General features: G+C 35.4%; 1 protein-coding gene across 1 annotated transcript in view; it reads left to right on the forward strand.

Annotated features, from left to right (window-relative positions):
• LOC140148617 (vacuolar protein sorting-associated protein 51 homolog) overlaps positions 1–18,318 on the forward strand; it is a 37,421-nt gene extending 19,103 nt beyond the window's left edge. The window contains exons 13-20 of the mRNA XM_072170632.1: positions 4,704–4,826; positions 5,315–5,419; positions 8,586–8,726; positions 10,016–10,248; positions 10,930–11,056; positions 11,646–11,758; positions 13,202–13,280; positions 17,795–18,318. Of these exons, the coding sequence (XP_072026733.1) occupies positions 4,704–4,826; positions 5,315–5,419; positions 8,586–8,726; positions 10,016–10,248; positions 10,930–11,056; positions 11,646–11,758; positions 13,202–13,280; positions 17,795–17,824 (951 nt within the window). The 3' untranslated portion in view covers positions 17,825–18,318. The remainder of the gene's footprint in view (positions 1–4,703; positions 4,827–5,314; positions 5,420–8,585; positions 8,727–10,015; positions 10,249–10,929; positions 11,057–11,645; positions 11,759–13,201; positions 13,281–17,794) is intronic.
• Positions 18,319–18,928: the final 610 nt, after the last annotated feature.

Here is an 18,928-nt window from a genome sequence, read left to right on the forward strand (position 1 = left end):
GAAATCGGCGAGTTTAAGGACATTTCCATCAGCTATCAAGTAGTTCGGGGACTTAATATCTTTGTGAATGTACTCCATTTCCTTCAGATACTGGATAGGTTTGGCTGCTTGCTTAGCCCAGTCATAAACCAGCGCTGTTGGGAGGCGTTTCTTTTGGGATCTTTGCAGGTCGAGATAGGACCGGAGTGAACCACCTTTACATAGCTCTAATACCAGGTACTGATCTAAGTTCCCATGACAGATTCCAATGAGCTTGACGATATGAGGATGATCTAGTTTGGATAGGACTTCCATCTCATTTTGATCAGGCTCATTCAGTCTTTTAGCTGCAACATCTTGATCGTGCCATTTGGCCTGGAATACGACACTAAAACCTCCAGTGCCAATCCGCTTAAGCAACTGAAGATCTTCCTCTTTGATTTTCAAGTACGCCATTTGTTAAACAGGTGTAGACTGAAAGGAGGAAGAAAACCAGATGTTTTAGTAACATCCTTTGCACTAGTTAATGGGAGAATGGGAGAACTTTACAGTAAATTGGTGAGAATATGGGATACATTGAAAAGCTTATCCATAGCAAAGTTGTAGATTCACAGTAAGAATGAAATCAGCATGATTTTAAGTTATTTAATGACCAATAATTGTTTACTTACCTCTGTTTAATTGAAAAATGATATTTGTGGCTAACGGACATGGCGTAGGTAGTTTGTGCTGGCAAGCCTGGCTGAGCGCTGGGTCTATTTGAACAATTAATGTAGAAAGATAACAAGTTGTATATATGCCAAGTTAGCTGTTGTTGCTCTAGTTTTAACAGTAGGGGTACTACTCATTATGTACTCTGGTGTGGTAATGTTGGCATTTTTGCATGAGTTAATAAGATCCTCTAAAAGTATGTTTTGTATATCTTTTCAAAATTTTTTTGGTTAAATGTATCACAGTCATTTATTAGAAATTAATAAATAATGTATTGTTCTCTATCGCCAGTCTCTGGGAAAATCTGGTGCTATGTATAATATGGGAATGTGACCCCCTGAATTTGAGTAACGATATCTAAAATATGTGGGAAAATATGAATCAAAGTCCAAGCATGAACTGTCTGTAATACAGTGATTCTAAATATTCTTCCAATTTTGAGGTGAGATGTTGAACTGTTTGTTTAGTTAGATACAAAGCAGAAAGGTCCTTTGACTTGTGTTTTGATAGGATATCTATTCCCAAAGTAAATTTATGTGTTTGGATGCACAAGTGGAGTAATGTGATTGATTGATCGATTGATTGATCGATTGATTGATTGATTGATGATTGATTGATTGATTGATTGATTGATTGATTGATTGATTGATTGATTGGGCAGGCGAGCGATAGAGGAAAGGAGGGTGGAAGAGAATATAAGAGAGAGAAGCAGCGAGTGAAGGAATATTTATAGCTTTATGTGACTAAATTTCTTGAATTTGTTTGTGGGTGAATCTGTTTCAAATTCTAGAGTCTTTAGTTATGAAAATAAGTTTAATTGTTTTGACTTTGCATAGATGAATTGTGCAATAATTAGGGTATGTAATCTCAGGTTGACAATTTATCACAGAAATAGATAACAATTGGTATCATTTTAACTTGGGCTGAACTCATGCCAAAAAAAAGTATTGTGTAAATATAGTGATATGTGGGTAAAAAATGTATTCTGTTAGCCTAGCTGAATGGTGAAATGCATAACCCGGTGTACGAGGTATAAAATTAGCCAACATGTCTATCAATGCCTCATTTCAAATGTTTAGTTTTAGTTTTGGTTTTGGTTTTGGTCACGTGGTTTCCTATTGTCCTGCCTAACCACTTGAATCATAAGATATCAAACTCATTGTTTCTACCTATTGTTAAAAACTGAACATTTGTGTCAGTCAGTTTTGGTTTTGGTTTCAGTTTCTTATAAGTGGTGTGAATCGTTAAATTATTTGGTTTGAAGTTACCTACTCTAAGTATACAAAAGAAATGTTTAAATTTCGCAGTGCAATATTCACGAGGAGAGAAATCGAGCATGGTAATCTACATTGAAAGATGTGGTTTACAAAATCGAATAAGCCTAGGCTATTTCACCTGTGAAAAAATATAGACCATCGAAATATTTGCATTTGACATTACAAAAGGGGCCACTATTGTAATTGTATAGGTGCTATAAACAAAATCGATTCATGTCCTTAAAGGGGGGTAACCCTATTGGTTTTGGATATGGATTGTCTTTAAAATTACACAATAATATCAAATATCGCCTCCTTTATGCTGCTTTGTGACAAAACGAGAGCATTTTCAGCGTAAATGTGAATAAATAGCCAAATTTGCAATCCAATACCTTGGTATATGTGAATTGCATTCTGGGCAGGCAATGACGAATGCTGACATGCTGTACAATGCCCGGCCCGTATTGAACGGAAATTTTTTTTTTGTACCGCTTTCAGAAAAAAAGGAAATATATTTCCCTTGCAATATGTACATTTCAAATGAATATAAAAAAGTTTGGGTAAAATGGAGAGGAAAAAAAAAGCCTTCCGAGACCGGGTTTTGAACCGGTACCTCTCGGTAAAAAATAAACGCTTAGTCAATTGAGCTATTTAGCACACCACGCTTACTGTTGCCGTTTTCATAACTATATACGTCGCACCGCCTCCTCAGCAGTTAGTGTGGTTCGCTTTTTTCACAGAATGTGTATGACGCGAAACCAAAGTAGCTGTTGCGGTGACTGATATTTCGCTCATAATTCCCTCCCAGAAATCCAAAGTAATACCATTGTTTACAAACTGGTATACCTGTAAAACCGCTGTGATTCATGATTTCTCGAAATACATCGACTTGGAGCGTCAAATTTCAGGATAGTAATGAGAAAAAATAGTATCTATTATGTGATACCAAAACCTCATCAACAATGAAAAAAATCGGGGATGATGCTGTCGATCGGGTTACGGACCTTTAATCCCATGTACCAGAATCGATGGAAGGCCATTATATGACCTCTAATAACCTAATGAGTTTTACTGAAGCAATTTTACTGCAAAAAGTAGAAGATAGAGGGGAGAAGAGAGTGTGTGTGGTGTGTGGGGTAGGGTGGGGGGGCAAGGGGGGTATGGGCCGGGAGAAAAAGAAACAGATGGGAGAGAACATTGGAAATGAAAGAGAAGGGGGAGGAGAGCTAGAGATGAAGATATCAAATGTAGGGGAGGAGGAGGGGGAGAGTCACTTAGGGAAGAGGTGGTTATATAGGGAGGGGAGCCCCCTCTTAAAGAGGTAAGGGTTGTGCTTCCCAGGATAATAAACTAATTCATAATCAAATCATCTCCATGCATCGTTTATGTTTCAAACAAACAAACAAACAAAGTTCCCACCCCACCCCACCCCATCCTTCAATATACGCGTATGTATATGATTTTTAGGCCTAGAACTCGTGAGTGTAATATGCCACAGTATCAACTGTCGTCCGCGGGATAGATTTACGATATCAATCATGATAATAATTATGTTAGCACAATAGGCTATTGTATACTTCTAGTTATATACCCTATACTGTGTCCTCCCAGCATAATAGTGTTTTTTAATCACTTGATTTTTGGTTTCTGAACAAAAGAGAAACCAAAACTAAAGATTTGAAATGAGGGAATGTAAAATGAATATTCATATTTGTGACTCCTCGCCACAACTGAGCCCGGATGTCGCCAGTGCCACTATTGAGATATGCTCCATCGAACTTAACAATAAACAATAGGAAAGAAAGGATTTATTGACTGTTTTATTGATTTTTCACTACTTAAATGTCAAGTACTATAGACATGATATACATCATTTTAAAGCTAATTTCAAGCAGAATATTTTGGTTGAATATCTCAAAAATGATGATTGGCGACATCCGGGCTCAGTTGTGGCGAGGAGTCACATTTTGTCTAAGACCAAACATAAAGCCTACTAGGCAGGTCCATCCCAGGAAAAAAATAACACTTTTTCCTACCAGAACCAAACTTGGCACATATGTTGCTTGGGTTAAATGGATCCAAAAAAATCCTACGGGCCACTTCCATTTTTTTTCCTGTATCCAAGATGGCGGCCAAAGTCCCAAAATTCCACTAAAATCCTTAATAACTCATGTTTACAGTTTACAAGAAAATAATAGAATATTTGTCATCAAAATGAGATGGTAAACTATTAGGTTGGTCAATTTTCTGCTGAACAGGGACTTTCAGGTTAAACTAGAAAAAAATGCTTCTAGCCTTTAATTATTTTTACCATCCACTTCACTAATTTATTTTAAACTATTCAACAATATTGAAACAGAAATAAAACCTGCTTCATGTTTATATTTATAGCTATAAAGTGACAAAATGTCACACTCATTTATTGTATTTTCTGTAATCATACAAGTCGGGTCTTTTTTTTTTCTCACAGGTGCGACAAGTTTTTTAAATCACCCTCATAATTTGATTTACTTGGGCTATTTTAGTGAGAGCATTTCATGGGTGTGATAATTATATTCTTTTCGCAAATCTTTTTACAAGGATTATTTGAAAGAAATTGGAGGTAAATTGCTGTCACCTGCACTGATTCAAGCCATGCCTAGAACTGTACTATTGGCAAATTTGGTAACACTTTGTGGTTGTTTTAGGGACGAGGTCTTCTTCAGCCATGTAATCATTGAATAACTGTTCAACTCTCTTCTGCATTTCCTGTTACAGTGTTTTATAGCCAGCGATATAACCTTTGCACACACACCATACTTTCGTGGTAATTTCTGTCTCTATGATGTCAGAGAGGGACTCCTAGTTACTTTCCTCAGACATATATTCACTGCATCATTGGTAAGTACTTGAACAGTGTTTTATACCAGTCCTGGTGATATCACTTTGAGTATATCATCAAAAACAAATAAATTTGTGACAACCAGATCGAGAATACAAAATTCAATTTTGATGACACTGCATAACCCTACTGTGTAACTTTGACACCATGCATCAGGTTAGTAGGACACAAAATGTATATACATCTTCATTCCGCACATAATCAAGTTGCAAAAGTTTTGACTCAGTCAGCCCTAAAAAACCAAATATTGATGACTAGGTTGGGACATTTAACAATCAGATTGGTTTGAATCGGGAAGTTAAATAAGTATGCGACACTCAAGTATAAATCTACGCCATTAATAGGTATGCACAGTGTAAGCAATTGGCAAATTGTCCTTGTAAGGAAAACTTGGTCATTCAAATGGTATTTCAATTAAGATTCAGTACTTAGTGCTTTCTACAGCATAAAACATATTCAAATTCTTTCTTATTATGTATTATTTTAGGACCTGTGTAATGGCACCAGTGACAAGGGATCAGCAGCACCGGCACTTATCCTAATATTAGCCAGACTTCTGTTGGATTTTGAGTCAACTACTATAAATCAACTGGTAAGTACTGCATACATCACCACATTATATAAATCCTTTGTCAGGCTTGTGAGACAGAAATTCACAGGTTGTAAAATGGTCACTCAGGGGTTCTTGTTCTTCTCAAATTGAGTTATATTGCAGTGAAAAAAGCAAACAGGTGAAGAAAATTTGAAGATCGGTTTTAAATATATGATAGTATACCATCAGTAAAAGAACAAAAACAAATCAGGTTTATGTACAGACAAAGCAAATTTTTAGCTTTAAGATAAAAATACATTTTCAGGCATGCATGGTAACATCTTAAAAATATAATTTAAGGCCAGAGTAATGGAAGACACATTCGTCCACGCCCGAATTTGAGATTTCTTGATATTTATCAACACTAAGATGTATTCTTTCACTTGAAACTGATAAAATACAACTTGTTAATATTTACACGTATTTTTGCTTGATTTATTTCACTCTTTTCAACTCTAAAAAGTCACATGGCTCAAGACAGCTTAGTAAATTGGCGGAAATAATGAGTCAGTAATGCTTGCGAATGCGAAATATTGTGATTACGCACGATTCGCGTCAAGGACGCTGCAACTCTGCGGCGTATGTCCAACGCAGTCAAGGCGCATTCGGTATGTTTTTAACGCCGCAAATGCGGTGTAAACAAAACACAAATTTGCAGTCAAAATGCCACTTAGATTTTTTAATTATTTTGAATTTTGGCGCACTAAAAGCAGACATTATAAATTCATTGTTGCAAAAAGATGCATATTAAGACCATGCACCAGTTACAGCTTTTACAAGCGTGAAAGTCTTGCCGTTTTAAAATATAAGGACATTTTGTGCATAATTTTGACATTTTTTTACTAAAACATCGATTTCTCATAGTTCACTTTTGACAATATTGCACAATTTTTGTGACAAGATAACTCGAAAAATATGCAAGCAAAAGGTAAACTTTTTGCACTATCGTTTAGAGTACATCAAAGTCTAGGGAAGGTTTTCTCATTTTTTCAAAATATTTGTTTTAAACAAAAATATACACCATTATGTGCAATTTTTAGCTGAATAGAATGACAAAATTGCTTTTTTCACATGTTTTTTTTCAATATTTCGACAAAAGAGACAAATTTCAAAAAATAAAAAACCTTCCCTAAGTTCATGTCTCTTCTTCATTAAAAGCTAACTGATTTTTTTTACTCTGAACTGATTTTTTTAAGTTGTCACAAAAATATTGGGGTAAAAAGTGATTTTTTGTGATTTTATCAAAAACTCGAGATTTTTGAAAAAATCTGACGTCACCATGGGATTCCTTGACTCATTTCCTTTCCAAAAATGTATAGTTTTATATAGGGGAGATTGGGGTTAGTTGGAACGCGGGGTAAGTTGAAACATTGTATTTTTTTTGACACAAAAAATTAATTTGGTAAAATACTGGCACCTAGTAATATGTATTAGTAAGGGTCATCCACCAAATTAGCAACAGCACTGATGCCCCACCAGTGTTGGCTTGGGAAAGGAATATCTGTTTTTTGACTTACTGACTAATTTTTATACCCCTCAGAAAAGATGCGTTATCTCCATGTTGTTTGAAGATTCAGGCGATTATTTTTTGAGTATCATAAGCACTAGTAGTAAGTCCCAGAATAATGTTAAATAAAAGTTTTATTGTATTTCTTCTTTTGTGTAATGAACTTTGAAATGTAAAAAAAGGCATCTGGGTTAGTTGAAACTTTTGAGGTGGGGTTAGTCGAAACATGAAAATCGCATAGAAAAATATGGTTAAAAATGTGACTTTTAAAAATTTGTAACATGTTTACCATTTCTTCAATATTGCTTTAATATGGTTAAAAAGCAATAATACAAGCAAAAAGTGCACACAGAAAGTACATTTTATAATATTTTAGGCTTCTCATATTTTGGTCCATGGTGACACTCGTCACCTTGTGTCCAAATTATTGACCCAAGACTCCCACATATTTATTTATTCATTTTTTCACACTGATTGTATGTTAAAGGGTGCCTTCAAGGGAAGTATAACCCTAACAACATAATAATAATTATTTTGAAATTTTTACAAGCCGTGTTTCAACTAACCCCACCCTATGTTCCAACTTACCCCAGGGGTGGGGTTAGTTGAAACACTTTTTTTCAAATTTTCAAATTGGATTATATGAATAATCATAAGCAGGTCCAATAAAGTTTAAGGCTGTATTTGTAGCATGTATGTATATGTTTATACTGATATGGTTAGTGTTTCTTGAAGTCATCGGTTTGCGTTAAAAAGACGATTTTGTGAAAAATGTTTCAACTAACCCCAATCTCCCCTACTTTGGAGATACAATTCAGAAATAATGATGCTCGAAAAGGTCCATGTTCTCTCCCATTACTCTGCCCTTAAGTAACATTAAAAGTAAGTATTTTGCACCTTTTTGAGGGCATAGGCCTATCCCTTGAATGAAGCAATATATCAAAATGGTAGGTAAAGTCTTATCAAGATTTCATTTGACAGCTTAACCATCGCGTATACGCGCGCTACGTCAAGCGTGTGCATTGGACCTTGTACAAATAATACGCGCTGGACGGCTAGCAGTACGCTTAATTTGTAAAAGGTAATCTGAATAAGATTTTATATTCAAATTGTTATGATGATATGCTGAATAAACTCAAATCAAATTTGAGCAATGTGTTTAGTGTTACAAAGATATTGTGACTGAAAATGGTATGCTTGTGACACAAACCATGAGATCATTTGGAAAATGAAATATGAATGAGTAAAGCCTAGTTCCTGCTCTCTCTAGTTATGACAGATGGTAGTATAGTGTGAAATGTTTAAAGGCATTTTTTTTACTGTCATTATTTATCTACTATGTTGAAGATTTTTGTGTGTGAAAAAAATTTGAGTTCTTATCATATTCTTTGTACAAGTTCTCTTCCGTTTTCTACATCTACAACAACAGCAAACTTTATCAGTTAAAGGCCATTCAATGATCCCGGCAAAAGTTTAAATACTATCAAGCTATGTAATCACATCTATGCTACTTACAAAAGTGAAAAAAAAATTGAAAAGAATTTTGATGATTTTTACAATTTTCTGAATGAGCAAATTGCTGAATAGGCCTTTAAAAGAGGGGAAAACCCTGTTCAACTAACATAACATTTTATTGATCTGATTTGACTTATGTTACAGATATCGCTAACTGATGAGTTATTTATGCTGTCAGACCAACGAGACATGACCAAGGCTGCTGACCTATGCACAGAAGCACAGACGGCAGCACAGAAGTTACTGAATCAATATGTGCGGGTACAGGGTCTACAGATATCACAGGTAAAGTAGACAATATGATGCATTGGGGAAAAACACACCTAAAATTAGGATTTTCTTATCTTGCAGCTTCAAGTGGAAAGCAAATATTCTCACAATATGATATTGGGAAAAAGCAGACTTAAAATTAGGTTCCATTTATCTTGCCATTTGAAGTGTAAAGCAAATATTTTCACAATATGATACACTGGAGAAAAACAGAACTAAAACTAAGATCTCTTTATCTTACAGTTTCAAGTGGAAAAGCAAATATTCTCATATCATGTGGTCATAGATGCAAATATGTGACACGATCAAGGGGAATGAGTCGGATGTCGCTAATATTGTTTTTGAGATATTGGCAAAAACAGTGTTCAAATTCTTTTGTTTTATATTGTTTTCAGCCATTGATAAATTGCTCATAACTTGCTAACCAGATGTCCGATTTTGATGGGGTTCGCATCAAAATGTGGCATTTGTACACTGCCAGAAAAGGATGTAAAAAACTCTGAATTGAAATTGCCGACATGCGACTCATTCCCCTTGATCATGTCACATATGTCATGCACTTTTGGTTCAACTTTGCTAGGTCTGATGACAATATGGTAGCGGTGGACTGGACCATTTCCTTTAGAGAAAAAAAAAATCAAATTTGAAATATGTTCAAAGCAGCGAGTGGAGTGTTTAATTTTTTTTCTGATCGCCTATGGCTATTTTAAACAGAATATTTTTTTATAATTCCAGTTTATATTTTGTGGAAGCATCCAGGGTATGCTTTCATGAATTTGTTCTAAATTTACATCAGGCTGGCATTATGCCATTATCATAGCTCCAGATTAAAAAAATTATCATAAGCTTTTACAATTTTTTGGAATGAAAACAGTAATTATATTCTGCCGCTTATAAAAACACAAAGAAAATGAATTGTGACATATCAGATGATTGATACACATAAAGCACAGAATTAATGCATAGAACCAAGACTCGATTGCCATCTTGATACACCCAGGGGCAAAAATTGGGGGTATTTGTATTTTGCTCGAAATGCACCAAAACTATTAGTGCTTGTGCGCCATACTAGACATGCATCATGGGCAATTCACCGACTGTGTGAGAGGAGCGACACAATGTTTTATTGTGTGATTATCACACAGAATTGGTTTCCGCGTACCATCGGCAAGGACCTGAATACCCCCAATTTTTTCTGCATAACTGAACGTGCTATTGCACCTTATGGTACAGGGTGTCCTAGTTCTCTGGTTTTAGTTCTGTGACATAAACACATCTGTTTCTGATTTGTACAATTTACACAGATGTTGCGTAAAAGTGTTGAGACTCGTGATTGGCTAAACACCATAGAACCACGTAATGTACGAGCTGTGATGAAACGTGTGGTAGAAGACATCACCACTATAGATGCTCAAGTGGGGGCGCTGTTTGAAGAAGGTGTGCGTAAGGCGCATAGTAGCGATTCAAGTAGGAGAGCACAGAGTTACAGTGTTTCTAGACAACAACAGCAACGGATGCAGAGAAGTTACGCATCCAGGTCAGTATAAGAGTAATGTCAGCAAACTTTGACCAAGCCAAGTGGGCAAGCAAAACTTTTTATATTACTAATTATTTCCAGCCCACGGTTAGGAAATCTTTTTCTAAAATATATCAGAGGTATTGAGATTTCTCTTATCCATGGTAAGTTATCATCCAACCAACACCTAGTGCCCTATGAGTTTGTGATCTTGCCTTATCTGCTCTAGGTTATTAGCTAATGCCCCAGGGGTGGCTTGAGTTGAGTTGTCTCCAGTCCTACCCTGCTCCAGTGGAGGCGCTCCAGATTTGAGGTATTTTGATGTTCTGGGAAGTGAGGTGTTCAAATGGTAACTAACTGCTGTGCAAAAAAAGACAATGCGGTTCTCAAACCACAAGTCTTGCATTCTTTTGCGATCAACTGGAACATTATAAGGCTAAGTTTCTTGAAAATAAAATCCAATAATATTTACTAATTTGGTCTCAGATGCCATTTTTTGAAGTAGAAGTACCAAGTTTCATGAAAATCCAAAAATATTTTCTAATTTGACTCAAATGACCTCCATACACACTGAAAAGTGATTAAATAGTCTCCATCTTGCAGGTGAGAAAAAAAAGCTAATTTATAACCTACATTTATATTGTTTACTCTTATTTATTATCAATTTATGAGATTGGTACATTTGTCATTTTTCTGTTTCAGTGCGACCTTTGACACTAGTCTGATGAGTAACATACAGAAGCTATTTTCAGAGCGGATAGAAATTTTCAGCAGTGTAGAGTTCTCCAAAGTATCTGTGTTGACTGGCATTGTCAAAATCAGTTTAAAGGTAAGGCACACATTAAAAAGTCAACAATGCAGCCTTCATTTTCAAGTTAAACACTGTCAATGATTTGCACAAGGCAAAACTAATAAAGACTTTTGTCTGAAACCCTAAGTGCTAAGCTATATGCGCCATGTGAAGATTTTTTATTACATATTTGGGTCACTTTATTTTTGACTGCCATGAAGGGAACCCTCAAATACACGAAAAAGGAATGCACTTAAATGCCATTTTAAAGCTATGCAGACATGATGAATGACAAAGCTTTTTAAGCATAATGATGTATGTCAAATAAAAATCATTAAATTTATAAGCACCAGTAACAAAAATATTAATTTAACAGAAATTGTGTATATTATAGCTTTAAATGATTTGTGCTCTTAATGTTTTCATAGATAATCACTACCTTCTCTATCTTCTCTATCCCATTTCAGACATTCCTTGTGTGTGTAAGACTACGTACATTTGGTCGCTATGGTTTACAATAATCACTACCTTCTCCATCCCATTTCAGACATTCCTTGAGTGTGTAAGACTACGTTACATTTGGTCGCTATGGTTTTCAATAATCACTACCTTCTCTATCCCATTTCAGACATTCCTTGAGTGTGTCAGACTACGTACATTTGGTCGCTATGGTTTACAACAGATCCAGGTGGACACACATTATCTCAATATCTACCTGTGGAGATTTGTCTCTGATGAAAAGTAAGTCTTAGTATCATCTTTCTAGTCCAATAAATCATAAGTCACTGTGGATGTATTGGCATCTACCAGGTGCCTTTTTCTACCTTCTTATTTAGACAATAATAACTGTTTGAGGTAACTGCATCTATGTAATATAATTGAGGCCCAACACAACCCTGACGATTTCATGCACCAACCTTATAAATTTGCTTCATGAAAATAACAATTTTTTTTTGGTTTAAAAGACTAAGGAAAATGTATCTTTCGTTCACTTTTTTAAAGTCACATTTAATACGCAATGCACAACAACGCATGCTTACTCACGGCGATTACGCAGGTTTGTTTGTGCATTAAGAACCGATACGCAAAAGCAGGTCATTTTATATGTGAGATTGGAACAATTACACATTTTGTGGTCAAATGTGAGAATTTGATAGCCTGCATTTGCGTCCGCATGTTTAGAAAAACAGGTTGCATATATTCATGAGATTATGAATGAACAGTGAGTTATTCTTAACAAGCCTCCAATATGAAACATACCATCAATCAGGTCTGCAATTGTGTGCAAAAATAGTTGGGACAGTTGATGTTTTAAAGATCAAACTCCTGTGAATTTAATTTTGAGGCTGAAAATACATGATACGTTTCATAGCTCATGTAATGTGCTTGCTTAGTACTCCCCTGGAACCAATGTTGGAGCAAACATTGAGCAACCACTTTTTATCATTTTTGAATAAGGAGAGCGGGGATGTGTGAAATTAACAAACAAATTGCCCCAACCTTTTCTCACAGGATTGTGGATCTAATGCACATTCAGGAAGATTTATACCGATATGGAATTTGAAAAGAAAAAGAGCCAAGGAGAGGAAGATACGAGAACCTCATCCCCCAAGAGCCACTATTTGATACATGAAAGTGCTAAGTTTAAACATTGCCTGGTCCCCAGAAAAAGTACATTTGGACGTGACATCAATGAAGTTCAATTTAAATTGTGTGTGTCAAGACTCCTCATAATTATTAGTGAAAACATATGTCAAAAATTTGGTTCTTCTGCATTCAGACTGAAACACCCAGAGTGCAAGTTTGGGTGGAGAGAACTTCAGAAGTATGAAGTACGACACAAATTTAGTGAATACAAGAGGGCCATTGATTCATTCTACTTCATGGATGTTACAACTGATTGATTGATGATACTTTTAGAAGATTTTATTTTTAAAGAAGGGTATTTAATGACTTCTATAATCACTGTTTAAGTTATTCTGAGGGCTTTCTTCAGTAATTTATAAATTTTTCCAATATTTTTTTTGGCAGCATTGTCCTTAACAAGTATACAGTCATTTATATGTAGGGGCAATTAATTTGTTAATTCTTTTAATTTGTGTAAATTTAATTAGATAAATATATTTCTATGAGAAACATGAACAAATATTAATATTATTATTTGTATTTTTTGCTTTCTTTCAGACTTGTTCATTTCTTATTAGATGAAATTGTAGGTAGTGCTGTACATCGCTGTTTAGATGCCATTCTTATGGAAACAAGTGTAAGTATACCTAATCATACGTTATACTTTTACTTTTATCCACCACTGTTGGGTCGATCCTTCATGTAATTATTTCGTGTAATCTAATCCTAACTCTAACCCTAATCCTAACCCCAACCCTAAGTCTAATCCTAATCATAACCCTAATCCTAACCCTAACCCTAATCCTAACCCTAATCCTAACCCTAACCCTAATCCTAACCCTAATCCTAACCCTAAACTAACCCTAACCTTAACCCTAACCCTAAACCTAATTTCGTGTAAAATTACATGAAGGAATAACCCACTGTGGCCTTTCATAGCGTCGTGGGGAAATTAACCTTCTTTCCTGGGCGAGTCGGGTAGCCTCACTCATGGTAATTCCATGTCTTGCGAGCACTTCCTTTACTCCATCTGCCCACCTCTTCCTTGGTCTTCCTCTAGCCCTAGTTCCTGTTGTTTTGCTGTTATACGTTTTTGCTGCAGGTTGGCTAGGGGCCATTCACTTAAGGTGAGTGAACCTTCTAGTTTTGCAACATATTCTGTGATTGGTGTGGTGCTCACCATCTTTTTGATATCCTCATTCCTGATTTTATCCCTCATTAGGCATCTCATTTCACAGGTGATGAGCTTTTGGGTTGTTTTTTTGTTGAGAGTCCGTGTTTGGCACTGATAGCAGAGAGTTGGGAAAATATGGCATTGATGAGTTTTGCTTTTGTATCCATCGGTATTACAGGATGTGTGAGAAGCGGGCCTAGTTGGTAGATAATATTATTGGCCTTTTGACATTGTGTCTCTATTTCTCTAGTGATACTGCCATCCTCAGAAAAGATACTTCCCAAGTACTTAAACTCCTTTGTCTGTTTTAGCTTGCTGTTGTTAATGGTGATGTCAATATCCTTGGGTAATTGGCTAACCACTATAGTCTCTGTTTTGGTTATGCTGACTTTCATGCCATATATACATTATACAGTGAGCAAAAGAAATAAGTTTTAGAATCTAAGCATGGAGCCAAACTAAGGGTTAATTTTAAAATCAAGGAAATCACAGTGTGCGCAAGGATGTACTCATTAATTTGAGATGTAAGTGACCAAAAACGATACTACAGAAATCACAGAATTCTGACACGAAAACCGATGAAAGATTCAAATTCAAAAGTTGGACTTTTCCCTTTCATCAGCGTTTACTACAGGATGCCCTATTGATTTGTATGCAGTGCACACAATAGGTGTAAGCCAATAACCTATTTTGATTCAAAAAAGAAACATGGACTTAATTTATTTTAATGACAGAACATTCGCATCTCATGTGTTCACAAAATTTCTTTTTTTCTTTTTTCAAATAAACATGTACAAATTAAATTTCAAAACACATTGCACTTTTAAAATATTTTGAAAATATCTACAGTTATAAATAAAATGTAATTTAAAATATAAATCATCAGTGTAATTCAAATAAAATTCACATGGAGCTCTGTTTTGCATCATGTTCTGTGTAACAAGTCTGTGATGTTAAGATAAGTTTCAGTACTTTGTGGTTCCTCCGTTGGCTGCAATGGTAGGCAAACAACATTTCCTCATTGAGTTCAGCAACCACCGGATCCTTCCTGCTCCATCTGGTTCCATACACTAACAAGGATCCTCTCTAAGTCATTGAGTGACATGTCAGTTGTTTATTGACTTTTCTCTTCAGTTGGACCCACATGTTCTCTTTTGGGTTGGGATCCGGAGATCTAGCAAGCTACTCTATTCTTTATATCGCTTGCTCTTCTAGGAATGCATGTGTGATAAGAGCACGATGTGGCGGCCAACAGCAGCCATATATGGATCATATGTGGTTCCAAGATGTCTATGTATCTCTGTCCATTTAGCCTATTCCTTACAATAACAAAGCCGGTTTTACCATTGGTGCCTACACCACCCCAAACCATGATACTGCCTCTGCCATATTGCTCCACCTCATCATAAAAGCCTTGATGTAATTCTTCTTCTCGGATTCTCCAAACCCTCTATGCACTGTCTACCATTGTAGTGCTACCTTACACTCATCTGTAAAATGGACATGTAACCATCTTCTTCTGGTCCACCTGCGGTGATGTCTGGCAAACCGTATTCGGTGGTGAATTGGTAATTTTCCTTCTCGACCAGAGTCCAAAGCAATGATGAAGCTACAAATCGTCTGATGACTAATTTGCCCAGGCAGTTGACCCCTGAATTTGCTTGCAGATTCCTTTAGCTGAAAGAAAGAAGACAAAAAATTGTATTTTTTGAAATAACAATTTACCAGATATGACTCGCACAAATGCAAAAGAGTAACAAAATACCGTATTCATTCCAATAAGCGCCCAGGGCGCTTAACAAAGTCATTTTGGGTGGGCGCTTATTTTTCACCTGGTTTATCTAATTTTTTCGTAAGGGGCATTTATTAGTGATGAATTTACGTATGTTATAAAAGGGTCCTGAGAAGTTCAAGTTTACACAGGACTTGTAGTCTTCCAGCTATTTCACTGTATCAACGCCTTTCTGTCACTTCAACATTAATGGTACCCTTAAGCGATTTGAAAATACCGTAGGTGGGCGCTAATTGGGGCATGGGCGCTTATTGGAACGAATACGGTAGTCAAAGTGATGTTGTCAAAAGTATGCAGCAGTATTAGAAACTTTTAAAAATGTGAATCTTACATGTCATTGTTGTTTTTTGTCATTATGTTTATATTTGAGAAAACAAAACAACAAAAAATCACAGAGAATCACAACAATAGCTGCAAAAGTATAAAAAAAACATATTATAAGGTACTGCAGCATGCACAAATAATAAATAGATACAGAGTCTATATACATGAGACAATATGGCATAACACTATAACATGTACAAGGTACATACATCAAAGGTCAAAGCACCACTTTTTAAAATGATTACCTAATTTACCCTTTTTATAAGCAATGTCACCTCTGCTTTGTTAATTATCAAATGATACTGGTTTTCTGATGTTACCATGGGCCTACTGGATCTGGGAAGATTCTTCACTTCATTGATCTGTTGATATCTGTCTCTCCAAAGTCAAACTTACATGACGCATCTTTCAGTTTCACTCATAGAAATGCCTGCTTCCAATAAGGCTTCGATAAGGGATTCTTTACAATTCTACTGTTTTTTCTGAAATAAAACTTAGTCTCTTGATAGACATCATAAACAATGCAATGTGAAGATCAGTAATTTAATGCTGTGTTTACCATAGGCAGAAAACTAAAAGTATAAAAATAAGATTTGGGGTCTCAGTTGTTGTTTTTACCACATCTTTACCACACAGTTATCAACAAACAAGGGCTCAATTTAAAGGGAACATCCTTGCGCACTTTACTATTAACTTGGTTTTTGATATCTGCCTTCACATTGGCTCCACGGTTAGATTATAAAACTGGTACCTTAATTCTTTTGTGCACTGTATATTAATCAAAATTATCCCCTTTCACAAACATAAACTTAAGTAGGGAGCTCTGAATCATAAGTTATGAAATATGTGAATGTTAGTATACCTATTTTGAATGAATCAAAATTCATCCATGATGGCGGATTTGAGCCCTTTTAGTTCCCAGAATGCACCATGTTACCATGTTGCCTACCTTGTGGATTATTCTTAAAGTTAGTTAAAGCCTTAATGTACGATTTCCGTCAAATTTAAATTTTGTTATTTTTTATTCAAAATGTTGAAATAATATTAGTAATAACTGCCGAGAAGAGTTGCTGTCCATTTTAAGTTGAAATAACTTCAAGGTAAAGTGAAAGAAATCCCACTGGTTATTTTGACCATTTAACATGCAGTTCTATGGGAGGACATATTATCATAATTTTTAAATTATGATAATATGTCGAACTTTGCTCTGTTAACCTACATAGACAACAAATTTGGCTGATTAAATTTAGGTGCAAGTTGGGACATGTGTAAACATTACAAATATGCAACAATCAGGTTTGAAAAAAATTAACCAATTTCATATTATAAGATCGTACATTATGACTTTAAGCATATTTTAAGCAAAAGGTATTTTTTAAACTGGTAATCATGATCATAAATTATGATGTAAATTAAAAGGGAATTATGGCCCTAATAACTAACAGAGATTTCACTTTCTGTTGTAAACTTCTCAATAGGTGCTACCAATGTCAAGGGCTTTGCTACTGATGTATGACCGTATATGGGAACTAAAATAAACTGAACTGAACTATAACAACTGTAGGAAGAGTGCATAAATTATAGAATCATGTGTACCAAAATACAGTTCAATTAGTGGCTGGAGCTTTTGATCCTAGTAGAACCTTTACAAAATGCAAAAGTGTAATAGCTTTTGAGCCCTCTTCTTTTTCAGCATGCACCATGATTGTCTATCGATTGCTATCAACAAATTACCTTACGACAAATAAAGATTTGCCCACAGCTGTGGATAAATGAAATTCCGAACTACTACATCGCCTACATACTACATGATTATATCATTTTAGACTCATTTTATGTGTTTGTTTTCTTGTTTTTACAGATTGTGGAAGTTATATGTGAAAGAGGCTGATGTTATCAACTTGCTTCAACCCTGCAGGGGTGTGATTTTCTTGCAGCTTAGAAGATTTGATTCTCATCTAATTATCCATATGTATGACAAACATTTTATGTGAATCAATGTTCATTCTCACAAACATTTAGGAGAATCATTGTGAGAACTGCAATTGAAATTGCATCCCTGCCTTGGATTATTGTGAATGATATAACAACTCTCACTCTGTGTACTGCACACCAACAAGAGGCATCAAACTTGCAGATACCGTAAAACCCCGTCTACAAGCATATAGAGTGCTTTTGATGAAAGCTACATTAATCCAGGCGCCATTATGGAATTTGAGCAAATAAATTACGGATCCTAGCATATACAAACAAGTATTATTTTAAGACCAATCTATTGTATTGGTATATTTACGCTTGCTTCGAATTAATTTAGCTTTCATAAAAAACACTATATATGCTTGTAGACGGGGTTTTACGGTATAGCTAGGTGGTTATCATTTCAAACTTCATAGAATACTGGTACTTGAAGTATTGCTGCTTGAGAATCAACCATTGTGTAGGTGAGATGATGGTGTAGGACTTAGATGTCACTGTGTCAATTACACTTGTTAATTCTGAACACTGTAATAATACATACAGTGACACAATTGGCACATTGATGTGCTTAAAAACAGTAAACTGTGAGCCAGCTGACTTGTACAACCAAAGCCAAATAGTATACAGACTCTCTATGTAATCATGTAATCATGTAATAGTTAAATATTCCTTCAAATAATGGCATTCTTGTATGTTTTCTGGTGTATGAACAAGGCTATGTTTACATCACTGAGGTTTATAGAGTCTGTTTAAATAGTTGTTTTGTAACTGTGAGAGTGGCTATAGAAGACAGCAAGCTTAACTTGCCAACTTTTAGGCCATATTAATCAAAGCTGCCGTGCACGTTAGTAACATTGTGCATGTAGTCCTCTTTGAAAATCAAGAAATTCATTTTTTATGTCTTTTTGTTAACAAAAAGGCAAAAAAAAACTAAAAATTCCTATTTGATTTCAAGTTTTCAACAAGTTTTGAAGTTTTCAACACAGAGAAGAATTATTTTGTTGCAATGACTTTATTT

This window comes from Amphiura filiformis, chromosome 3 (genome assembly GCF_039555335.1).
Source record: "Amphiura filiformis chromosome 3, Afil_fr2py, whole genome shotgun sequence".
Classification (NCBI taxonomy): Eukaryota; Metazoa; Echinodermata; class Ophiuroidea; order Amphilepidida; family Amphiuridae; genus Amphiura; species Amphiura filiformis.